The sequence below is a fragment of the Neofelis nebulosa genome, chromosome 6 (genome assembly GCF_028018385.1).
Source record: "Neofelis nebulosa isolate mNeoNeb1 chromosome 6, mNeoNeb1.pri, whole genome shotgun sequence".
Classification (NCBI taxonomy): Eukaryota; Metazoa; Chordata; class Mammalia; order Carnivora; family Felidae; genus Neofelis; species Neofelis nebulosa.
The window spans coordinates 152,063,208-152,087,960 of record NC_080787.1 but is presented as its reverse complement, the minus strand read 5'-3'; the positions used below and the strand labels follow the sequence as shown (position 1 = coordinate 152,087,960).

At 43.6% G+C, this 24,753-nt stretch overlaps 1 protein-coding gene across 8 annotated transcripts in view; it reads left to right on the top strand.

Annotated features, from left to right (window-relative positions):
• Positions 1–24,753, top strand: part of PDE10A (phosphodiesterase 10A) — a 613,983-nt gene that overhangs the window by 567,811 nt on the left and 21,419 nt on the right. For all 8 annotated transcript variants that reach the window (XM_058735867.1, XM_058735864.1, XM_058735861.1 and 5 more), the window contains 3 exons: positions 1,477–1,627; positions 5,101–5,256; positions 10,948–11,120. In XM_058735867.1, coding sequence (XP_058591850.1) covers positions 1,477–1,627; positions 5,101–5,256; positions 10,948–11,120 — 480 coding nt within the window. The remainder of the gene's footprint in view (positions 1–1,476; positions 1,628–5,100; positions 5,257–10,947; positions 11,121–24,753) is intronic.

Genomic DNA, 24,753 nt, shown 5'->3' with positions numbered 1-24,753 from the left:
GTGGAGGGGCACCTGGGTGGCTCAGTCGGTTGAGCGGCCTACTTTGGCTCAGGTCATGATCTCGTGCTCTGTGAGTTCGAGCCCCCCCGTCGGGCTCTGTGCCGACAGCTCGGAGCCTGGAGCCTGCTTCGGATTCTGTGTCTCCCTCTCTCTCTCTCTCTGCCCCTCCCCCGCTCATGCTCTGTCTGTCTCTCTCTCTGTCAAAAATAAATAAACATTTTTTTTTTTTAATTTTTAAACAGTCTTCAGTGGAGAAGAGTAAAGGTTATATATTTTTAGAAGTTTTATAGACTCTCATCTTCCTGGTATTTCAAAGAGCCTTGTTCTATATTGATGTGCTTTTATTTTAAGCTGCCTTAAATTCCTTGAGAGAGTTGGTAGGGCCTTAAATAAGTAGAAATACATGAAATATGAAAATAAAATATAATAACAGTGTTACATAATAAAAACGTATCCTGGGGCGCCCGGGTGGCCCAGTCGGTTAAGCATCCAACTTTGGCTCGGGTCACGATCTCACGGTTTGTGAGTTTGAGCCCCTTGTCGGGCTCTCTGCCGTCAGCGCGGAGCCTGCTTTGGATCCTCGGTCCTCCCCTATGTCTCCCCACCTCCCCCCCAACTCTGGCACGTGCGTTCTCGGTCTCTCAAAAATAAACAGACATTAAAAAAACGTTTAAAACGGGTCATATCGTTCTACGTACGGTGTCAGGGTTTTGGCGTGGCCATTTGCCACTTAATAATTTGAGTGCACCACAGTAGTTCGAGAGGGTAATCACTCATCTAGGAAATTCCTATGCTATATTGAAGTTTGGGAATCTGAATATGCTTTTTTGGAAAATATTAGCTCACGGTGCCCTTAAGCAGGGTGATGATATGTTGCTGTCTGTCCAGCACGGTGCGGGGACGTGAGGGTGAAGTGAGTTAGCGACACGCTCCTACACGCCCCTTCTGGTACTGGCCCCTTGGTGGGCCAGCGAGTGTATCAGATGAGAAGCTCTGAAAGAGTCCTCCTCTCTTAACCAGCCAGAGAAACAGAAGGGAAGTGATGAGAGAGGCTTTGGTGCTCCTGGACCCAGTCACTGTGCACATTTTCATAGTTGCAAGTGTATATGGGTACAGATGGATGTGTTTCTTTTTTTTAACGTTTATCATTTCATTTTGAGACGGAGAAGGTACGGGTGCACCTGAGCGGAGGAGGGGCAAAGAGAGGGAGAGAGACAGAGAGAGAGAGAGACAGAGACAGAGACAGAGACAGAGAGAGAATCCCAAGCAGGCCCCGCGCTGTCGGCAGAGCCTGACATGGGGCTCGATCCCACGAACGGTGAGCTCGAGACCTGAGCTGAACCCAAGAGTGGGACGCTTAACCGACTGAGCCTCCCAGGCGCCCCCAGACGCACGTGTTTAAACCAGAGCTCTAGCGAGAACGTATCGGCTCTTTACCGGTTTCTGTCGTAACGGTTTCTCCTCTTCTCCGCACAGCTTCGAGCTCGAAAAGTTGTGTCGTTTCATCATGTCCGTGAAGAAGAACTACCGGCGGGTTCCTTACCACAACTGGAAACACGCGGTCACCGTGGCGCACTGCATGTATGCCATACTCCAGAACAACCACGGGCTTTTCACCGACCTGGAGGTGGGCGTCCACGCGCTTTTTTTTTCCCCCCCCCCCTCCATTTCAAATAACACGAGTGGATTCAGACGCTGTATGTCTGGAGCACCTTCCGGACGTGGCTCCCTGACCTGTTCCCCCAGGACGGTTTGGTAATTTCGTAGGAGCACGCTTTTAAAGTGGCCATGCCCGTGTGTTTTTCGTATTATTTTCTATCACAAAGGTAGATACAGAAATTCCAGCTTCACCAAAACATTCCTCACCCCCCGCCCCCCGAGGAAACACTAGTTTTGTAGTTTTTTTTTCCCTGTTAAAGCTTCAGTCTTCTGGAAGTCTTTGTTACACAAACCAAGTAGATTTTTCTCACTGCCCTTGTGCCCTGGGTAGTGTAGGCAAATCCTACTGATTTCAGAAGCCAGAACATGAAGAACAGTGAGGACGTAAATGATCTCCTGCCTCGTGAGGAGCCGGGCTCTGTGATGCTTCACGGACCCACCTGACTTTACATACCCAGAGCCGGGACAGACTAAGAGATTTGGGGCTGCCTGGTCCTTTCCTGCACCGATGGCTGGCCCCTGCGTCGTCCGCCCCACCCGCCCCTCCGTGATGGGAGCACCTCGGGCCCAGCCGGGCTGACCGCCAAGCATGTCCTTTCCCCACGTGGTCCTGGAGGTGCCCGCAAAAAAGCCCAACTCGAATCCCCCTCCCCTCCTCCCTAGCCCTCCTCCTCCCCTGCTTCAGAGAACATGTTGGCCATGCCGACAGTACGCTGTCAGCTCGGTGACAAAGACACAGCGCTTCTCTCACGGGCACGTTCACACTAGAGCCCGGCACTCCTGAGGGCCATCCTGTGCGCGTCCCGTCCCGTCACCCCAGAGTCACAGTCTGGGCAGGAGACTCGGAAAGTGCATTTTAGAAAAAGTGTTACTTTAGAGAAAGTGTTGACATTTTTGCTTTTTTATTGCTAATCTCTTGGTAGATCTTGGTTAGCCTAACAACTTATTTATTACCAAGAAAATGAAATTTGTTCTTTCTTCGTATAGATTTTCGCTGATTTTCCACTCCATGAAACGCCATATTTTTGAGACATTCAGCATTTTTTCCATTCAGTTCCTTCTAAGAAAGCAATTTCAGGAATGCCTGGGTGGCTCAGTGGGTTAAGCATCCAACTCTTGATTTCCGCTCAGGAAACGATCTCATGGTTGTGGGATCGAGCCCCTCGTTAGGCTCTGCGCTGACAGCATGGCGCCTGCTTGGGATTCTCTCTCCTCTCTCTCCGCACCTCTTCCCGCTCATGCGTTCTCTGTCTCTCTAAATAAACAAACAAACAAACATTAAAAAAAAAGAGAAAGCAATTTCATTGTCTTCTTCGCCAGAGGATAGTCTGTGATTTTGACAACTGTAGAAACCATCTTTCAGGTTGCGTTGAAATGTACACTAAAAAAAATGGCACTTTGGGGCGCCTGGGTGGCTCAGTCGGTCAAGCGGCCGACTTCGGCTCGGGTCACGATCTCGCAGTCCGTGAGTTCGAGCCCTGCGTTGGGCTCTGTGCTGACGGCTCAGAGCCTGGAGCCTGTTTCAGATTCTGTGTCTCCCTCTCTCTCTCTGACCCTCCCCTGTTCATCCTCTGTCTCTCTCTGTCTCAAAAGTAAATAAACGTTAAAAAAAAAAAATGGCACTTTAAGTGCGAAAATGTAGTGGCCACAAATTAACTCTCGTTTAAGCTCCTAGTTTGTTTTTAGAATTACATCATTATGTTTTCACAAAACCTCAGGTCCTTTTGCCTGAAAATAATCCCAAGATAGTATGTGTAAACATTTTAAATATGTTTTTTAAAAAAGGGTATTTAATCTCTAAAAGAGCTGTTAGAAATGATCATTTGATCTTGTTAAAGTAGCATATTAACAAAGGTAACTCCTCACCTCGTGAATTATTTTCACATGCTTAATTGTGGCATACGTTCAATAAAACTATTGAATATTATGTCAACAAAAATAAAATACATAAAAAAAATTGAGAAGAGGTACATCGTAGTTTTTCTCCATTTGTCTGTCGTGCAAGATTTTAAAACCTTGAAATCTCTTGCCGGATTCATCCTGGGTAACACAGCAGCACAAAATATGCGAAAGACCCCAAACCCAAGTGCTACTCAGAACATAAGTAATTCAGTTATCCTATGGCCAGTGAGCCTGTGGCAGCCGAGGGGCGTCTGGGAGGCCCCCCCCTGCTCGTTAGGTTGTAGGAGAAACCGTTGTGCCCAGGGAGGCTAGAAAGGGGCAGGGCGGACACGGACAGCTAACCTCGTGGGGTTTCTGCAGACCCCCTCCTCCCTGCCAGCATCTGCCTTCTGTGGGCTGTGACCACCCACTCACCGGAACACCTGCCAGGCTCCTGTCCAGAGCTGGCCTTGCCACTTGACCTCGTCCCTGCCCTGGTGGTTCTTCCCTCCCTCTCCTCCATCCGTGCGTTCTCTGCTGGACTGTCTGGTCCGCGTGTGGGAGCACCGCGTTGTCACCTCCATCGTAACGCACCCTCCGCCTGCCTTTCCGCTCGGCTCCCCCCTGAGTTCTTAGCTCCCCGTTTCCCCAAACCCACAGAACAGCTGCCGCAGCGGCTGGCTCCAGTGCTCTCCCCGATCTTCTCCGGCCCACCCCCCGAACACGCTCCGGCCCAGGTCACCAGCGCCCTGCACCGTGCCAACGGAGGGTCAGCGCCCAGCGTTTCGCCCCTTTCGGTCGCTGACTCCCCTTGGCCGCAGGACGCCCACTGCTCTGCCAGAAACCCTGTCTTCCTTCCCTGGTTCCCACAGAAGATGGTCTGCCTCCCTTCTCTGCCAGGATTCTCTGTCCCCTCCCTGCAGCCCTGCTACCCTCCTGACCCTCTGACTGTCGGGACAGGCCCACCTGCTCCCTGCACCCACCCCTGCGCTCTTCTCCCAGCACCCCCCTGCTTCTCCCTCGCTCCCGCAAAGGTCTGCTCACGTGGACTTTCTGTGGCCTGCCTTGCTGTATTAACCCTTCACCTCCTTGCACCCGCTCTGTGGTCTCTCTCTCACCGGACAGCTGGCCATTTTTTCACCTGCCATAGGATTTACTTCTTTTCTTCCTTGTTTGTTTGTAATAACAATAATATTGTTGGAGTTTAACCCAGAACGGGTTTTGAATGAAATGCTGAAACGGTCCCCTCCGACAGAGTTCCTTGCCCTGTAATTCTTGGGAACGTTTGCTTTAATTTGATGACCACCATGAACTTTTCCCCGGAGTTGGGCAGGAACACTCAAGAATGATTCAATTGTCTATTTTAAAAGCAGAAAAACAACAAAAGAGGTTAAGAAAGAAGACAGATCATGTGGAACTTCAGAGATTCCTAAGGATGTTGGCTGTTTCAATGGCAGGACTCTGTCCCCACTATAGGAATGATAAGCTGTAAATCTTCTCCTATCCGCTGCTTTGTTCTGAACATCTGTGCACTGGATTTTTTTTTTTTTTTTTTTAAAGCGCAAAGGACTGCTAATTGCGTGCCTGTGTCACGACCTGGACCACAGGGGCTTCAGTAACAGCTACCTGCAGAAATTTGATCACCCCCTGGCCGCCCTCTACTCTACGTCCACCATGGAACAGCACCACTTCTCCCAGACGGTGTCCATCCTGCAGGTGAGACCTCACACCGCCTGCCCGCCCGCGGCCTCCGCGGTCCCCTCCCGGGAGGTTCTAGTGGTTCCGAGTAAACGCGGGGTTTCGGTTGGGCCTCCTTCAACAGCTGCAGCTGTACGTCCCCGCAGAACCTCGTGTGTATATCCTCAGTAGGTAATTGTGGGGCGCTCTGACCATGAACCTTCGGTGAAGGTTTTGAATACGTATCTGTTTTGCGGCCACGTTCGAGTTTGAAGTAGGTGATCCTCTAAGGCAAAGTATGTTTCGCGTGTTGTGTTTCTTTATACGGATCGTCATATTCTCAAACCCCGACATACTGGACGTACACCTGGAGGGTTGGGCAGGTCCAGGTTTAAGTGCATGGAAGTCCTTCTAGTTCTGTTGTGTTCATTCTTCTCAACTTGCCGCGTTTAAGGTGTTCTTGCTACTTGACCTAGACTCGGACAGGCGTCACCGAATCCATACCCTGACATGACCTAAAACCTCCCGTGGGGGTTGTGACAGGGAAAGACGTATCAGGGTCATAAACAGATGGCCCTGTCTCTGTTCAGGAAAGGCTTCCTTCCTTTTCTGGAAATTACCGTACTCTCTGCTGATTTGACATTTTATGCTTAGGATACTTCTCTGAGTAGTTCTCCTCAGACCCATCTAACTGCCCCCTTGAATTCCATTTTGATCGCAAACATATTCATTGAGCTCCTCCCAGCTGCCAACACCCATTTTAGGCCCAGGGGTTGTAGTAACAACAAAGACAAGTTGTCCCCCCCACCCCCCACTGGAGCTCACGGTGTGGACTGAGGGAGGTCTGCGTCCAGAGCTCTGCCCTCACACTGCCATTCTCCCTGCTCCCCCCGCCTTCTCTCTGGGGTCCTCGTGGTCACCGATAGGCTGTGGCTGTCACACCAGGGTCTCAGACCAGGGCGCAGGGAGACTTCTATCTCCAGACACCTCAGCTCAGCGTCCGATGTGACCAAAATGGGGGCGGCCTCCACCACCCAGCCACCACAGGGGGATGACCTTGGAGCCATTGTTCCCCTCGCCCCCAACGTCCCGTCACCAAGGCCGGCCCGTTTTATGTTTTGTCAAGACCGCTCCAGACTTGACCGATTTAAGGTGATATCCGAGAGGAACAGTAAAAATTCCAGGTTCCAGTCGCTCAACTATGAGACGGTAATGTATTGTTAGATCGCATGGACGTCCGTGATACCTCTGTTTATCTGTATAAAAGATTATGGAAGGTTTTGCCTGCCTGCCGCTGTCCTGATCTCCACAGATCTTTATCACCGTGGCCACCCAATGACTGTGGATCTGGAACTATCCTTCCCCTGTCAACGTGGCCCGACAGAAGATAAATAATTTGGTATATAATGGTACAGGGGCCAGCTTAAATCCGTCCTTTTCTGTGGATGCATTCTGAATGGATAGACGTGATCTTTGGCTACCACACTGAGCTGTGGGCGTAGGTGTGTCTTTGCCGAGTGTCCTTACTACCCCCTCTGCTCTGACTGCAGAAGTCATACTGGAGATTTGGTCCTTTTCGTCACCACCGTCAGAGTAATCGTTCAGTCACTCATCAGGCATTCAGTATAAATACTCTGATAGTTATTACTTAATACTTAGTATACATAGACAAATAAATCAGAAACTTCAGAATTGTGCACATATTGGCACGTTGATTTTTATTACCATTTATTTCCATTTTAGAGGTGAGAGTAACGTACATCGAAGAGGTTAAGTAACTTGTCCGCTATCATACAGCTAGTAAGTAACGGACCAGGATTACAAACTAGAATTGTTTGACCCCAAACCCTGAGTTCTTAATTACAGTCCTAGCACGTGGTTTGATACGGTAGGTGATCAGATACCAGGATGCACATCAAGCTGTGGCGGTCGTGAATGCTCAACGCCGCGGGCTGTGTTCATCTCACGTCCCCCGAAGGATTCGGCCTGTGGCTTCCTGTGGCGAGACTCGCACCCACCCGGGCCGCATGGCTGGGGGGTGAGCTCGCTTGGTGGGCATGGGGTATTGAAACCTGAGCTCCCAGGCCTTCCCTGAGGAATCTCTTTGATCGGGCTAAGCAGCACAGGGCTTTGGGGAGAACGATTTATGATTAATAATAATCTGTGAAAGCCTGCTGAGGACAGATGGGTGAGTATGCCCACCTGCTCCCGTCCTACCCTACCTGCTGCCCGTGTTGTAGCCAGTGATTATCCTAAAACAGGCCTCCTCCTGTCGTGACCCTGCTAACTACCTTCCCATGATTATTTCAGTTCTGACATGAGGCCTCTGTTGGAACTCTGTCCCCCTGTCACCGTTTCTCTGTGGAGACGATGCGCTTGAGCAGCACGGAAATTGTGTGGCTCCCACCGAACACGTGTGGTCGCACGCTGCTCCCTGCACACGTGCGACTCCCGGTCCCTCAGAATCCGTGTCCCCGCCCTCGCTCTCCTGGAGCCCTTGGCTGCACCTGTCTCCCGACGTGCTTCTCTGCCTCTCTCCCACTACACTGTGAACTCCTCCAAGGGCGCACTTCCCTCATTTAGGGCCACGGCCAGAGCAGGTACTAAGTACGCTGCAAGTACCCTCACACCCGGGTAGACACTGCGGGCCGAGTACCTGCCAGATGAGCGCCCACGTACGTTCATTTCGTGGTGGGAACGACACGGCCGGTAAGGAGCAGCGCCCAGGTGTCGCGCCCGAGTCATTTCTGCGTGTAAAATGCTGGTGATCTTACGCCTGGTTGATGCAAAATGGGACGAACTGGCTTGAAGCAGCAGAAAATAAACTTCTGACACTGTAACCTGGGAGATTATGGGAAACTTACCAGTTGATACATAAAAGCAGTAATGGGGTTTCATCATGCTCACTGATGGGAAATTAGAGCTCTTAAAAGATTTCAAGCTGTTTATCTGCTGCGTGTGGTTACTGTGTGTCCTTACTTTCTGTGCTTTGGAAGAAAAGAACGTGCTGAAGAGTGTAGACTGGATCCTCTTGGAGGGAAGGGGCCACTTACTGTTCGTGTGTTCATTTATCGCCTTTGCTCTTGCAAAATATTGAAGGAGGAACTAAAAGGATCCTAGTTACTACTTTTCATTGTAAAGATCCTCTCCTGAGCTTTTCCACCGAATTCCCTTTAATATCAAAAAGCAGTCAAAGACATAATAAACTGAAGTCGCCAACAAATATACAGATCCTTTAAAATGGGTCTCCCTCTGCCACAGATCATGGATATTTACACTTTTGAGAATCTGATGAAATACTGTGCTTACGAAGGACATGTTCAGCATATGATATGATATATATAATATCATATGTAATATATAATATATCATATGCTGGATGTGATATATATATATTTATTTATTTTATATATATACATATATATATTATATATATATATGTATATATATATATATTTGCAGTGAGTTCACAACTTTGTGGTCCCTGAGAGGATTTCTGGAACCCAGGCTAAGAGGTCCCCGTTTTATCAACTGTGTGGTAGAATATGTTTAGACGTCATCACGTAATGGTCCGTTGCTGATAGAATGAAGCATTACATGCGTGTCGCGTGTGATTCCCCCTCAGACAGCCTGACAGTGGTGCACGTGTTCCAAGGACCCACACCAGTCTGATACGTGGTAATGGCTGGGGAGCGCGGGTGACAAAGTATTGAAGCAGCCCAGCCGCCTCGCTGGAATTAGGGGCAGATGAGAGCAAAGCAGGCTTCCTAGCAGCAGGCAGAGCGGGGTCTTTAGCCTCCTGCCCTGAGATTTCGGCGAGTGGACGTGGGACGGGGCTTAACGGCTAGCAGAGTTCGTCCGCCTTCCCAGAGCCCGAGTCCCCTCCCCGTGGTGGCCGACGGGGCTGGCGGCTCTTCCTTGCGCCGAGGCCCTGCCTGCCGTCACGTGCACCCTTTGGCTCCGTTGAGCGTCCACGAAGGCGGCCGCCGGTGAGATCGTGCGGCTCAAATCGCCGACGCGGCCGGTTGATGTGAAACTCTGCCGTTGCTCTGTGGTCACAGAAGAGGCTTGTGCTGTTTCAGCAGATACTTCAGCTCAGCCAGACATCAAAGAGTCGCGCAGTTTTATGACTTGAGAGTGAAATCACACGTATGAAAACGCCTTCTCAATTTAAAACGTTCCGCAGACGTCAGGCCTTCCTATCGTTATTGTCTGGAAGATTCCCAAGTCTGGGGCGCCTGGGTGCCTCAGTCGGCAGAGCATCCGACTCTTGACTTCAGCTCAGGTCATGATCCCAGGGTCGTGGGATCGAGCCCCCAAGTCAGCAACAGAGCCTGCTTGAGATGCTCTCTCTCTCTTTCTCTCTCTCTCTCTTTCTGTCTCCCTCTCTATCAAAATAAATCAATAAAGGGGCGCCTGGGTGGCGCAGTCGGTTAAGCGTCCGACTTCAGCCAGGTCACGATCTCACGGTCCGTGAGTTCGAGCCCCGCGTCAGGCTCTGGGCTGACGGCTCGGAGCCTGGAGCCTGTTTCCGATTCTGTGTCTCCCTCTCTTTCTGCCCCTCCCCCGTTCATGCTCTGTCTCTCTCTGTCCCAAAAATAAATAAAAAACGTTGAAAAAAAAATTTTTAAAAAAAAAAAAATAATAAATAAATAAATCAATAAACTTGAAAAGAACAAGAAAACGAGTGGTGCGTGTACAGCCTTGTTTCAGCATAGTGGGAAGGTGACAATGTTTCAGTGAGATGTCTGACTTTGTAAAAAAGTACACTTTCATAATTTCAAGTTTTTAATGTATTGTATCGGCCAATAAAGATAGCTTAAAACAAGTGAAAGCAATTAACCATCGATTACAGTAAGATTGTGTTGGCTAATCATGAATAATTGAGCAGTAATTGATGAGCCCACAGTTGAATGCGTCTTTATTATTTCAGTCTTTCTTGTTTGAACAAATTGGCCCATTTTTATCTCAATTACCCATAAAGGCTTATAATTCTCAGAGGAAGAAGTTATTATAAAAAGTTTTTAAGAGATTTCATAAGCAAAAGGATGCTTCTGAGGAAATAGAGTCCCAATGACCCACGTTTGGGTCTTGTCTACACTGACAGTCTGCCGTCCCACCTCCCATGAGAACAGAAGAGAGGTTGGGCCCCAGCGTCTGCACCTCCGTGACGTGTGCTTTACGTGAAAGTGTTGTTGCCTGTAGAGAGAAACTTTAATATGCCTCACTTAACTATTTTGAGGTTGTGGGACATTTTGTTTTAGGATATGGAAAATGTTTACTGTTCATTAGACTTGAAGTGGACGAAGATACACGTGACTTTTTAAGCCCATTAATTTCCAGTATAATATAAAAAATGACCAAAGGCTTGCATTCGTTTAAGAAGAAATGTCTCTTACTTAAATGCATTTTCTAGACCTTGAATTACTTACTAGAAATATCCAACACCAAGGTATGTATTCGAATCCCTGGGATTTTGTGGTAGCGAATGATGTTACGGTCGTTAAAGGATGCATTTACGCGGTAGCTTGGGTTTTGTAGCCTGAAGAGAAACCGCAACGTTGATTTCCTTGATCATTACAAACTGTTCTTTTGTTTCCCCCAAACTGTCATTTGTGTGCCAGATGCCATTGGCCAAACTGTGTTGTTTCAAGTGACGGGACGGGGATGTGTCGTGAGATGAGAGCTTGTGCATCCTATTGGTGGTGTTTCTTTGTGTTTTTTCCATAGCTGGAAGGGCACAATATCTTCTCCACCCTCAGCTCCAGTGAATACGAACAGGTGCTTGAGATCATCCGTAAAGCCATCATTGCCACAGACCTTGCTTTGTACTTTGGAAACAGGAAGCAGCTGGAGGAGATGTACCAGACCGGATCGCTAAACCTTAATAATCAATCACATAGGTAAAAATAATTTTTCAAAGTTTAGAAGCCTAGGAAGTATTACCTGGAATGAGCGTATCCTTAGAAACAGAAATGCAGTTTAGCCTACGTTTGTATTTGAAAGCAGAAATGTAAAAGAAATTGTGTATTTTCTTTTTGGGTCACGTGCACTTTATGCTGACTTTGCATATTTCCTTGTCTGACACAATTGCTGAGTCCACGGTGGGGATAATTAAAATATGAATTGCGATTTCAACTGCTCACCCAGGAACGGGTGCTTGCCAAGAGGCCTCTCCTTGAATTTATTTCGGTCCAGGGTTTTTAGTCTTGGGCTTCACAGATTCAAACTCAGATGAAAATGGGTTCATTTTTCAGAAACCAGATCATCTTGGCCAAGCCAATGTGATTGACGTATAAAACCGGGAATCCGTTTTACTGATCTACAAATGTACATTCTAGTTACCGGCATCAGAATATTGGCATTCGATGTGGTCAGATCATTTGGGAAGCCGAGTGGCAATCCAGAAGCGCATTTCGGACATGGAGTCACAAGAGGGGTTAGATTACTTTAAATGCTCTAATGCACCAAGCGAAATTAGTCGGAAATTATTTTTTCTGAGAAGGTGTCTCTTGCCCGGTGGATTCAGAAATACCTGACGTGTGTTCACTGTGAAGCTGGCCACCGTCTGTACGTTAGACCTCAGTCCGCTGGCTAACCTTCCTGCTCGTCACTTGGGAGGTGTGACCGCCAGCTTTTATTGCTAAGACTTTCCCTTTGCCGTTTCCGTGTGTGACCAAGGCCATCTTAAGTGATGCCATGTTTATCTTAGATTTGTGGACGTCCACTTAGCGATCTGTTCTAGTCCTGCTGAACTTGGGTCTGTATTCTCTTTGTCCGGGTGCTTTCGTTCTTCCTCCGCGATGCGTTAAGGACTGATCGGAACGTTTCTTTCTGGAGGAGTCTGTTTGAAGGGTTTTAGAAGCCATCCACTCAGGTACCACAAACACAAAACACGAAGTCTACTAATGACTATGGATAAAAGTTGCCCTCTTCAAGAATATTATATACACAGGATATAATGCTGTCCATTCCTTTGGATAAGCCACAGTTGTGGGTGGTTCAGTCCGCCTTCGAACAGGCAGATCCGGATTTTGTGGAGCCTGAAACTTACACAATCTGGGGAACCTTGTTTCAAGAAAACAGAGACATCTTATTTTCCCCTCAGGCAGTCTGAACACACTGCCAGGGCCCTCCCGGCATCATGGAAGGGATCAGTGTGTCATGAAGGGCCACAAAGGTTCTTCCCAGCACAAACATCTTCCGCCTGCAGCCCAAGGGACGCCCGTGATCTATAATGACCGTGTCTCTGAACCTGCAGCGGGCTTTGTGTGCAGCTCTTGTAGGAACAGGTGTCTGTTCACAGTCCTTTCTTACAGCGGTGATAAGATGGGGAAAATATTACCCTGCAGGAAAGAAGCCTTCGGCTTACCCAAACCTATGTGTGTACGTCTTTTTTTTAGGTTATAAGTAAGAACCGTGTAATTAATACCAAGTTTCTTGTATATATTTTTAGCAAAATGGTTACAATAACAAGTATTATAAAATAGAAAATTTTAAAAATCTAATTGCAAATATTATATTTGGTGCTTAATGCATGTGTGTGTCTTAGTGGTGTATACTGTCTAGTTGTAGAAGATTAAATAATTTGGGGGCAGTTAATAATTTTAGAGGTAATGCATGTTTGTCTTAACAGTTCAACAAGGGCAGAAGTATATATAAGAAGAATGTTCTTTGTATTTCTCTTCAAATTTTTATTTAAATTCTAGTCAGTAGTGTGATCGAGAGAGAGCATGAGTGGGGGAGGAGCAGAGAGAGGGAGACACAGAATCCGAAGCAGGCTCCAGGCTCCGAGCTGTCGGCACAGAGCCCGACGTGGGGCTCGAACTCACAAACCACGAGATCATGACCTGAGCCGAAGTCAGATGCCCAGCCGACTGAGCCACCCAGGGGACCCTGCCCATCACCCATTTAGCCCATTCTTCCACCAACCCTCAGTTTGTTCTCTATAGTTAATAGTCTCTTATGGTTTGCTAGAAGAAGAATATTCTGTTCTTCTGCACTCCATGCCAACAGTCTATTGGGCATAATATCATCCCAGGCACTTTGTGTGTGTGTGTGTGTGTGTGTGTGTGTGTGTGTGTGTGTGTGTATGTATATGTATATACATATGTATATATGTATATATATGTATACATATATGTATATATACATATACACACAAATATATGTAACATCTTATAGTATAGAGTACTACATAAAGGCTTGTTAAACCTTTCCCTATATTGATGGTTAGACATTTCTAGATTTGCAGTACAAATAAAGCTGCAATAAACTTGCTTAGTTAGTGTTACCTAGTGGTCCTTTATTTATTTATTTATTTTTAAAAAAATTTTTTTAACGTTTATTTATTTTTGAGACAGAGAGAGACAGAGCATGAACGGGGGAGGGTCAGAGAGAGGGAGACACAGAATCCAAAACAGGCTCCAGGCTCTGAGCTGTCAGCACAGAGCCCAACGCGGGGCTCGAACCCACAGACCGCAAGATCATGACCTGAGCCAAAGTCGGCCGCCTAACCGACTGAGCCACCCAGGCGCCCCGACCTCTAGTGATCCTTTAAAAATATGTGTTGTGTAGTGCATGGTGCTAGAAATTTATGAACATAATACATTTTCTAAAAGGATTATAGAAACTCACACTCGTCCTAACATATGGGTGAAAACCGTTGCTCATTAAATAATGCCATTTTCTGATAGCACGCTGCATTAAAGATCATTTCATTTTTTGTTGACTATTTATTGTTCCTACTTCTATGTATGTGTGTGCTCAGAACTTTTGTATTTTTTGTTGAATTGCTTACTTTTTTATAAATCAGTTTGCATTATATATATTATTAAGGATACTAAAAGTTTCTCTATGTCACGAACATTTTCTTTAGGTGATTTTCAAAAATTCTATTTGGAAGTTCTTCTGACCATAAAGAAATTTAATTTCATGAGGCCAAATCTTTCATTTGTTTTTATCAAATCTGGTTTTCTGTCTTGCTTAAAATGGCCTCCCCTGTCCTCACAGTAATATAAATAGTACTTAAAATTCTATTCATATATTTTTATAATTTTGACTTTCATAGTTAGATCTTAGTTCTTCTGAAGTTATGTCTTTTATTTATTCCTGGTGGGTTGAATCAATACCGTTTAATTAATTCATTCTTCCACTGGTTGAAGTTCTCATATAAACTTGAATAATTGTTTGGATTCCTTAAATCATTTAAATGCTAATTATCTAATCCTCAACTGTGATCATACTGTTTTGATTGTAACTATGTTGAAATTTATCATACATACCCGGTAAGATAATCTTCATCTTCCATTTACCTTCCAAAAACTTTATGGAAATTGTTAGTTAATAAATGCATTTTAAACATTTTTATTAAAAAATTTGCAGACTTACAAAGAAGTAGAAATTATATTCAAAGTCTGCAATTTATACCCACTTCCTGCATTCAAAACTTGTTGACATTTTACCATATATTTTTACCTTTCTTTTGCAATGTACCACTTGAATGTAAATTATAGACATCATGACTTTTATCCCCCTCATTGTGAATACTTAGAAAGAAAAAAATATCCTGCTGTCAGTTAAAAATATCCACGTTGGCATTTTGATTGTGGCTGTTTATAAATGTAAGTATATTGTCTTCAAAGACATTGGCATGAGTCTTTAATACTGACCACATTTTATAGTTTGTCTACATAGGTCCTGTCGGTTTCTTGGTAAAATTTATACAGTCGTTTTACAGATTTTTATCACCTATGAATGTTTCTTCCCCCATTTTTAACTGGAAATACAACTTCCAGTCTACATAAAGTTATGAATGTCTGTATATTTCTCAATTTCACGTCATGTGTTTAGAAACTTCATTAGGTGCTTACACATTTATGTTTGTTGTGTGTTCTTGGTGATTTGCCCTCTTATCAGGGTGAAATCAGTTCTCTTTTTGTCTGTAATACTTCTTGCTTTGAGGTCTTCTGTGTTACGAGCCACCCCAGCTTCTGTATGCTTACTGTTTTACTCTTTTCCGCCCCTCTACTGTCATCCTCCCTGTCTCGTTATTTACAGTGTGTCTTGTTCCCAGCAGTAGTTGAGGCCCGAAATTACTGACTTCACAATGGACCGTTCAGTCTGTCTGCATTTAAAGTTACTGTGTGTGTGGTTGTCTCTTTACCTTGCTTGTTTTCTCTTTAACGCTTTGTTCTTTGTCCCTCCTCTCCTGCCTTGAGTTAGCTGCCTTGAGTTTAACGTTTATTTACTATTGAGGGACAAAGAGAGACAGAGCATGAGCATGGGAGGGGCAGGGAGAGGGGGAGACACAGAATCCGAAGCAGGCTCCAGTCTGAGCCGTCAGCACAGAGCCCGACGTGGGGCTCGAACCCATGAACCTCAAGATCGTGACCTGAGCCGAAGTCGGACGCTTAACTGACTGAGCCACCCAGGTGCCCCTTCTAACTGGCTTTTATCGTTACACCTCTTTATGTTTTAAGTGGTTGCTCTTGAATTTACAGTCTTCATTTTTATCAGGGTCTTTGAATTTCTATCATTCCATTTCTGTATAATGTAAAAACCTTAAAAAACAACCCACTTACACCCCTTTTTGTCTTTTATGCTGTTGCTAAGTAGTATACTGATACATTAGTTCTGTATCCCAGATAGGTTGCTGACATTTTCAATTAAATAGTCAATTGGTTATTAAAGAGTTAAAAAGAAAAATAATCTGTCATATTTTCCCATACACACACACACACACACACACACACACACACACACACTGTTTCCAGTGCTTTGCATTTATTTGAGCAGTTCCAGATTTCTATCTGGTATCATCTTGTTTTAGTCTAGAGAACTTCCTTTAACATTTCTTAAAGTATGTGTTGACACCAGTTTCTTTCGGCCTTTGTTTATCTGAAAAAAACCTTTATTTTGGCTTTACTTTTCAGAGATTTTTGCAGGACTTACAATTCTAAGTTGACAGATTTTCTTTTAGCGTTTTACAGTTGTCTCCTGGCCTTCATTTTTTTTTTTTCCTGATGAGAAGTCAGTGGTCATTCTAATGGTTATTCTTCTATATATATAACGTGTCTTTTTATTCTGGCTGCTCTTAAGATTTCCTCTGGCTCCTGGTCCTGCTTGAGGTCCTTCACTGAGCCGTCTGGGACTGTGGGCTGCCGATTTCAGTGACATGTAGACGACTTTCCACCGTTATTTTTCTTCAAATATTTTTTCTGCCCCATTTATCACTTTTTTCCCTGCAGCTCCAATTATGCACGTGAGAGATCGCTTCATGCCATCTTACAGGCTGCTAAAACTCTGCGTTGTGGTTTCAGTCGTTCTCTTCTCTGTCCCTCTGTTTGGGTTAATTGGTTGGTCTGTGTCTTTAATTCCACTGATCCTTTCCAGTGTTCTTCCCAGTCTGTTGTTAACTCCATCCAGTGGTGTATTTTAGTTTACTTAGCTTGTATGGTGTGCTTTTCAGTTCTGAGATTTCTTCTGGGTTATTTTTGTAGCTTTTATGTGTCTCTGAAAATTCCTTATCTCTTCACCCTTTGTACTCAAATACATATTTTTCTGAAGATTCTTTGACATATCAGTTATTTACAAATTCTTCACACTTTCACCATCTGAGTTTTCTATGAACCTTTTTTGTTGACTATTTTTTTCTCCAGATCATGGAGTACATTTTCTAATTTTATCAAAGATTTATTTATTGGGGCGCCTGGGTGGCGCAGTCGGTTAAGCGTCCGACTTCAGCCAGGTCACGATCTCGCGGTCCATGAGTTCGAGCCCCGCGCCAGGCTCTGGGCCGATGGCTCGGAGCCTGGAGCCTGTTTCCGATTCTGTGTCTCCCTGTCTCTCTGCCCCTCCCCCGTTCATGCTCTGTCTCTCTCTGTCCCAAAAATAAATAAAAAATGTTGAAAAAAATTAAAAAAAAAAAAAAAGATTTATTTATTTACTACATTGTGGATAATATGCTGTGTTATCTTTCTGGATTCTGTTCTCTTTCTCTGAAGATAATTGACTGTTACTCTAGCAGCCAATTAAATTCTTCATGGATCACTCTAAACTTATGGATACGTGCCTTTAAGCATTTTTAGGGTGGTTTCTGTTTCTATTTTGACCTTGGTCCATAGGTCACTAAGGATATGAGGGAAATATGAATCCAGATTTGGGACCACAATCTCTGTGGCTCTCTCATGGTTTCACTTGTGAATTCTGTCAAACATTTACGGAAGAAAGAATATCAATCTTATACAAAATGTTTATGAAGAAGGGAATTGTAACCACTTACAAAATGTTTATGAAGAAGGGAATTGTAACCACCTTATTTTATGAAGCCTGCATAATCCTGAAACCAACATCTGACAAGCACATTACAGAAAAATCAAAGGGGCGCCTGGGTGGCTCAGTCGGTTAAGCTTCTGACTTCGGCTGAGGTCATGATCTCGCCATTCCTGAGTTCTAGCCCTGCGTCAGGCTCTGCGCTGACAGCTTAGAGCCTGGAGTCTCTTTCAGATTTGTGTTTCTCTCTCTGCCCTCCCCTTCTAATACTCTCTCTCAAAAATAAATAAACATTGAAAGAAAGGAAAAAAAAATAGTAAATTAAAGGTCAATATTCTTCATAGACATAGATATAAAATTTATAACAAAGTCTAACAAATTCAGTCACAAAAAACATAACAAGTGGCTTTTATCTCAGGAATAGCAGTTGCTAATATAATTCACAGGAATATTCAAAATAAAGAAGAAACTATATGATCATTTCAAAAGATTGTAGAAAAAGCATTTGACAAAAACTCTTATTAATGGGGGGAATATCTAACCAAATGAGGAATATAAGGGATCTTATTTCATTTCGTAGAGAGCATCTTCAAAACACTATACCCAGTATGATGATAATGGTATATAAGGGTTTTTTCCTCAAGTCTAGAAGCAAATGAAGGATGCCCACCATGATAACTTCTAGTCTACTTTGAGCTGGGAGTCCTAGCCAGTGCATTACAGTGAGAAAAGGAATTAAAGGCATAAGAGTTGAAGGGAAAAAATAAATCTGTCCTTATTTGTAAATCACATGCCATCATCTACTAAAAATAAAATTGTAAGGAATCTCCAAAAAGTCTGCTAGACTTAATAAGTGAATTTAGCAAGTTTACAGGGATATATGGTCAACATTTTAAAAAAATCATTTATTTTTATATACGAATAACTATCAATTGGAAATTGAAGCTAATAAAACACTTTTACTTGCTATGCCATTAAAAAAAAACACTTTGAATAGATTTAACATGATATCTAAATCTCTATACTAAAAATGCAGAACATTTTTGAGAGAAAGAGCACTATATGGCTAGACTGATGTGTCATGATTTTGAATTGCAAAAGTCAGTATTGCTAAGATGCCAATTCTCTGCAAATACTCCTCCAAAAATGCCAATCCCAGTTGAAGCCCTATCAGGCTTTTTTGTAGACATTGACAAGCTCACCTCAAATTTAGATAGAAATACAGAAGGTCTAGAAGAGTCCAGACAACTTTGACAAAGCAAAAGCCCAAATGGAGGACTTAACACTACCTGCTTTCAAGGTTTACTATAACGTACTAGGAATCAAGACAGTGTATATTGGTGTTAGGGTAGACAAATAAATTGGTGGAACAGGGAACAGGTTACAGAAGGCATACTATGTAGCCAGTTGATTTTCAACTGATAACTCAACTGAATTATTTTCAATAATTCAATGGAGGAACAGATAGTCTTTTCAACAAATGGCTCTTGAGTTTACTGAGTTTTCAGTTGGATGATAGACTTAAATGTAAAAGCTAAACTTATAAAATGTCTAGAATAAAACAGAGGAAAAAGCCTTCATGACCTTGGGTAGGCAGAGATTCCTTGGCACACAAAAAGCACTAACCTTCAGAGATGTTGGTCAAAAGGTACATGCTTTCAGTTGTAAGATGAATAATGTCTGGGGATCTAAGGTATAGCATGGTGATTATAGTTAATAATACTGTATTTTATACTTGTAATTTTGCTAAGAGAGTAGATCTTAAGTGTTCTTATCATACACACAAACGTAACTGTGCTGAAGGATGTGTTAATTAATTTGATTGTGGTAATCATTTCACAGTATACACGTGTATCAAATCACCATGTTGTACAACCTAAATATATACAACTTTTATTTGTCAATCATATCTCAATGAAGCTGGAAGAAACAAGACAAAAACACTAATCTTCAAATGATAGATTGGACTTTATCATGTTGAGAACTTACAATTTTCAAAGCAACCTTTAAGGAAGTCAAAAGTCAAGCCACACCATGTGAATGTGCCAAGCCTGGACCAGGTGCTGGACATGCAACAAAGAACAAGACAGCCACTTGCCCTCCTTCTGCCCAACGCAGATTCTATAGAGAGACAAAGGGATGTTGGACTTCATCTGAGGGAATGGGAAGGTTGAGAGAGATTGAGACGGGAACAGCCATCCACATTGGCCCAGCTCAGCTCCAGACCAGGAACATCCTCAAAATAAAATTTTGTTCTAGGTACTGCCACGGGCTGAATTGTGTCCCCCGCCCCACCCCCCTCCCCCCAAAAAAACTCCTGTGTTGCAATCCTGATTCCCAGGATGTGGCAGCATTTGAAGGTACAGTCTTGAAAGAGGTAGACAAAATGAGGCCATAGAGGTGGATCTTAATCCTGTATGACTGAGATCTTTAGAAGAAGAACTTGAGATACAGACGTGGCGGAAGACCGCGTGAAGACACAGGGAGAAGATGGCCACCTGCAAGTCAAGAAGAGCGGTCTGGAACAGATCCTTCCCTCATGATCCCCACAAGGAGCCCACCTTGCAGACCTCTTGATCTTGGACTTCTGGCCTCCAGAACTGTGAGACAGTGCTGTGTTGTTTCAGCCACCAAGTCTGTGGTGCTTTGTTGCAGCAGCCCTGACAGACGAATACAGAGGCCTAAGCGATTTTTCTGTCTTCTCCACACAAAAGAGCCCAACTGACCCTGGGGGCAGATAGATTTGAGTTTGGGGAGGGAAGACCCTGGCCAAGCCTGGAGACTTCCCTGAAGCTTCCTGGCTAGGGGACAGCCACCTTTTGGGCCTGTTTGGCTGCCTTGTCCTGTCTCATCCCCACCCAGGTCAATTTACACCAGACACCTGTCTTCCTTCTTGGATAGGTAGCAATTAGGTAAGGGAACATCTCCTACCAGGCCATGGCCTACCGGATGTTCTAACCTTGGATCAAGAATAACAGTCCTGCAGGGAGGACTGGGTTCATTGCTGGGGAAAGAAACCCCAGGAATCGTACCTTTCGGCTTCTTGGGACAGTGGGGTATAGTGAGATTCTCCAGCCATGACTCATGAAAGGTTTCATGGAGAAGGGAAGGTAAGAGAGTGATAATGACCATAGTACAAAGCAGTTTTAAGCTCATTTTTTGCTATAGCATTACATGGAATCAAAAACTGTATGGTTTGATCTTGTCTGTAATCAGAGCTGCCATGAACTAACACCCAAACCAATGGGGCAAGGTGAGCTTAGTGTCCTGACTCAAGCTGGGCACGTGTGGGCACATGGGCCCGTATGCAGGGTGGGAGCCTTTGAGCTTCACCAGAAGAGGCCTTCTTCCTTCTGTTCCATTCCTGTTCCTTGGAGCCCTTGGAATCCCATGGTTGCCTGCCCCTTTAGTGAGGACGTCATCAGAGCTGGCTGGTGCCATTGAGAGAAGAGCAAGAGCCTTCAGCTTGCCAATCTCAAGAAATCCTGAGATGGAGACTCAACTGTGTCCTGGTAAGAAGAAACTGGCCAGGCTATTGGGAAGGTGAAGAATTTGTACACGTGCCTAGAACTGAATAGTTTTCTGTTCTTGGTGTTTCTAGGCCAGAGCAAACGCTTGCAGCAGCAGAAAGACAGATGGACAGCACGGAGGAAGTCGCAGAATGGGGGGAGGGTACAGCAAGAAAAAAAAAAACAAGCTCTACCGTAGAGGACAGGAGATCAACTGATGCCGAATGGGGGTGGAGGCTCGGCCAGGGGCTTGTGCAGCACAACCAGGAGTCAGAAGCTGGGAGAACTCCCCATCAGCCAGTCCTCAAGGGCTAGGCACGCAGTACTTTCAGGCACAGTGGTTGACATCAGCCTTTCCATCTGTATGCCAACACTTACTGAGTACCAGGTGTTTACAAAGTGTAATGCCAGCAGAAGAGAGCTTCAAGACAGTAGCAGATTATTCTTTGGTATCCGTGTAGGAGTATTTTGGGTTTGTATTTTACACTTATGTCTATGATCCATTTTAAGTCAATTTTTGGTGAAGAGTTTAAGGTCTGTGTCTAGATTCTTTTTTTTTTTTTTTTTTTTTTTTTTTTTTTTTTTTTTTGCAAGTGGATGTCCAGTTTTTCCAACACCCTTTGTTGAAAAGACTACTTTGTTCCACTGTATTGCTTTTGCCTCTGTCACAGATGATTTTCCTATATTTATGTGGGTCTGTTTTGGGCTCTCTGTTCCGTTGATACGTTTGTTTATTCTTTCTCCACTATCTCATTTTCTTGATTACTGTAGCTTTATAGTAAATACTGAAGTCAGGTAGTATCTGTCCTCCAACTTTGTTTTCCTTCCATATTGTGTTGGCTATCCTGGGGCTTTTGCTTCTCCCTATGAACATGTATTTCATTTTGTAGGTGATTCTAATGTAAACAGTAATGTGTTTTTAATTTCAAATGTCATTTGTTCTTTGCTGGTATATAGGAAATGATTGCCTTTGCTATGTTAACTTTGTATCCTGTGACCTTGCTGTAATCATTTATTAGTTCCAGAAATGGTTTTATTGATTCTTTCAAACTTTCTACATTGACAGTCATACCATGTGTAAACAAAGACAGTTTTAGTCCTTCGTTCTTAAACAGTATATCGTTTATTTCTTTTTCTTGTCTTATTGCATTAGCAAGGACTTCTAGTACAGTACTGAAAAGGTGTAGTGAAAGAGAACATTCTTGCCTTGTTCCTGATCTTCCTCAGAAAGCTTTGAGTTTCCCACCATTAAGTATGATGTTGACTATAGGTTTTTTGTAGATATTTATCAAGTTAAGACAGTCCCTGCAACCCCCATGCTTAGCTCATGAATGACTGTTGGATTCTGTCAAATGTTTTTACTGCATCTACTGACAGGATACTGTGATTTTTCTTTTTAGTCTGTTGGTATGATGGATTACATTAATTGATTCTTGAGTACTGAAATTTATTTACATACCTGGAATAACTCATCCTTGGGATGGTATATAATTCTTTTTATACACTGTTAGATTTGCTAATGTCATATGGAGGATTTTTGCATTTATACTCATGAGAGGTACCATTCTGTAGTTTCCTTGTAATGTCTTTGCACAGTTTTGGTATTAGGGTGATGCTGGCCTCATGGAATGTGTTAGGACATGTTTCCTGTGTTTCTGTCCTCTGAAAGAGATTATAGAAAATTAGTATAATTTCTTCCTTAAATATTTGGTCGGATTCACCATCTGAATCCATCTGGGTCTGGTGTTTCTGTTTTGGAAGGTTGTTAATTATTGATTCAACTTCTTTAATAGATATCGGCCTATTTGGATTATCTATTTCTTCTTGTGTTTGTTTTGGCAAATTCAAGACATTGGTCCATATCATCCACGTTATCAAATTTGTGGGCATAGGGTTGCTGAGAGTATTCCCTTCATTGTCCTTCTAGTGGCCATGGAATCCGTAGTGACATTTACTCTCCCATTTCTGAGAATGAGATACAAATTCCTAGTACAAATTATCTCTTTGGTTTGTTGTTGTTGTTGTTGTTGTTGTTGTAAGTTAGACTGGCTAGAGAGGCTTATTTTTATTGATCCTTTCAGAGAACCCAGCTTTTGATTTGGTTGATTTTCTCTGTTGATTTCCTGTTTTCAAGTTCATTGATTTCTGCTCTAATTCTTACTTCTTTTTTCCTGCTTCATTTGGATTTGGATTTACTTGGCTCTTCTTTTTCTAGTTTCCTGAAGTAGAAGCTTAGATGTTTTTACTTTATCTTCATTAAAGTGTGCACGTATTCAGTGTTATCAGTTTCTCTCCAAACACTTCTTTCCCTGCACCCCAGAAGTTGCATAAGCTGTGTTTTCATTTTCATTTAGTCATAAACATTTCAAATTTTTTCTTGATTTCTCCTAGGATCTGAGTGTTATTTCAAAGTGCTTTATTTAATCTCCAGGTATATGGGGGATTTTTCCAGCTATTTTTCTGTCACGGATAGCTATAACTAGATAAGTCGTTAATTCCATTGTTGTCTAAGAGCATGCCCTGCATGATTTCTATTCTTTTAAATTTGTTAAGGTGTATTCTGTGGCTTGGAAAACAGTCTGTCTTGGTGGATGTTCCAAGTGAGTTTGACAAGAATGTGTTTTCTACAGTTGTTAGATAAAGTAGCCTACAGATGTCAATTATACCCCGTGGTTTGATGAAGTTATTGAATATTCACGTGCCCTCACCGGATCTGCCCATTTCTGAGTCTCCAGATATAATCTGAAGTCTCCAGATATAATAGTGGATTTATCTATTTGTCCTTAGCAGTTCTATCATTTTTTTTTCTTTTTTTAGTTTGTTTTGACTTTTTTTTAGTCAATGTGTACGGTGCAATATTGGTTTCAGAAGCAGAAATCATCGGTTCATCACTTCATACAACACCCAGTGCTCATCACAAGCGCCCTTCTTGATACCCATCACCCATTTAGCCCGTCTCCCACCGACCTTCCTCTGTCACCCCTCAGTTTGTTCTCTGTTGTTAAGCATCTCTTATGGCTTGTTTCCTTTTCTTCTCTCCCCACCCTTCCCATATGTTCATCTGTTTTGTTTCTCAAATTCCACATACAAGTGAAATCATATGATATTTGTCTTTCTCTGATTGACTTATTTCGCTTAGCATAATACATTCTGTCTCCATCCACGTCCTTGCAAATGACAAGATTTCGTTCTCTTTTTTTGGTGGGTGAGTAATATTCCACTGTATCCATTGTGTGCATATAACACGTCTTCTTTATCTGTTCATCAGTCAGTGGACATTTGGGCTCTCTCCCGAGATTGGCTGTTGTTGATAATGCTGCTCTAAACATTGGGGTGCAGGTACCACTTTGAATCTGTATTTTTGTATCCTTTGAGTAAATACTTAGTAGCACAGTTGCTGGGTCATAAGGTAATTTTATTTTTAACTTTTTGAGGAACCTTCGTACTGTTTTCCAGAGTGGCTGCCCCAGTTCGCATTCCCACCAGCAGTGCAAGAGGGGTTCCCCTTTCTCCACATCCTGGCAACACCTGTTGTTTCTTGTGTTGTTAATTTTAGCCATTCTGACTGGTGTGAGGCGGTATCTCGTTGTGGTTTTGATTTCTGTTTCCCTGATGATGAGTGACGTTGAGCATCTTTTCATGTCTCTGTTAACCATCTGGATGTCCTCTTTGGAAAATGTCTTTTCAGTGTCTTCTGCTCATTTCTTAACTGGGTCGTTTGTTTTTTGGGTGTTGAGTTTGAGAAGTTCTTTAT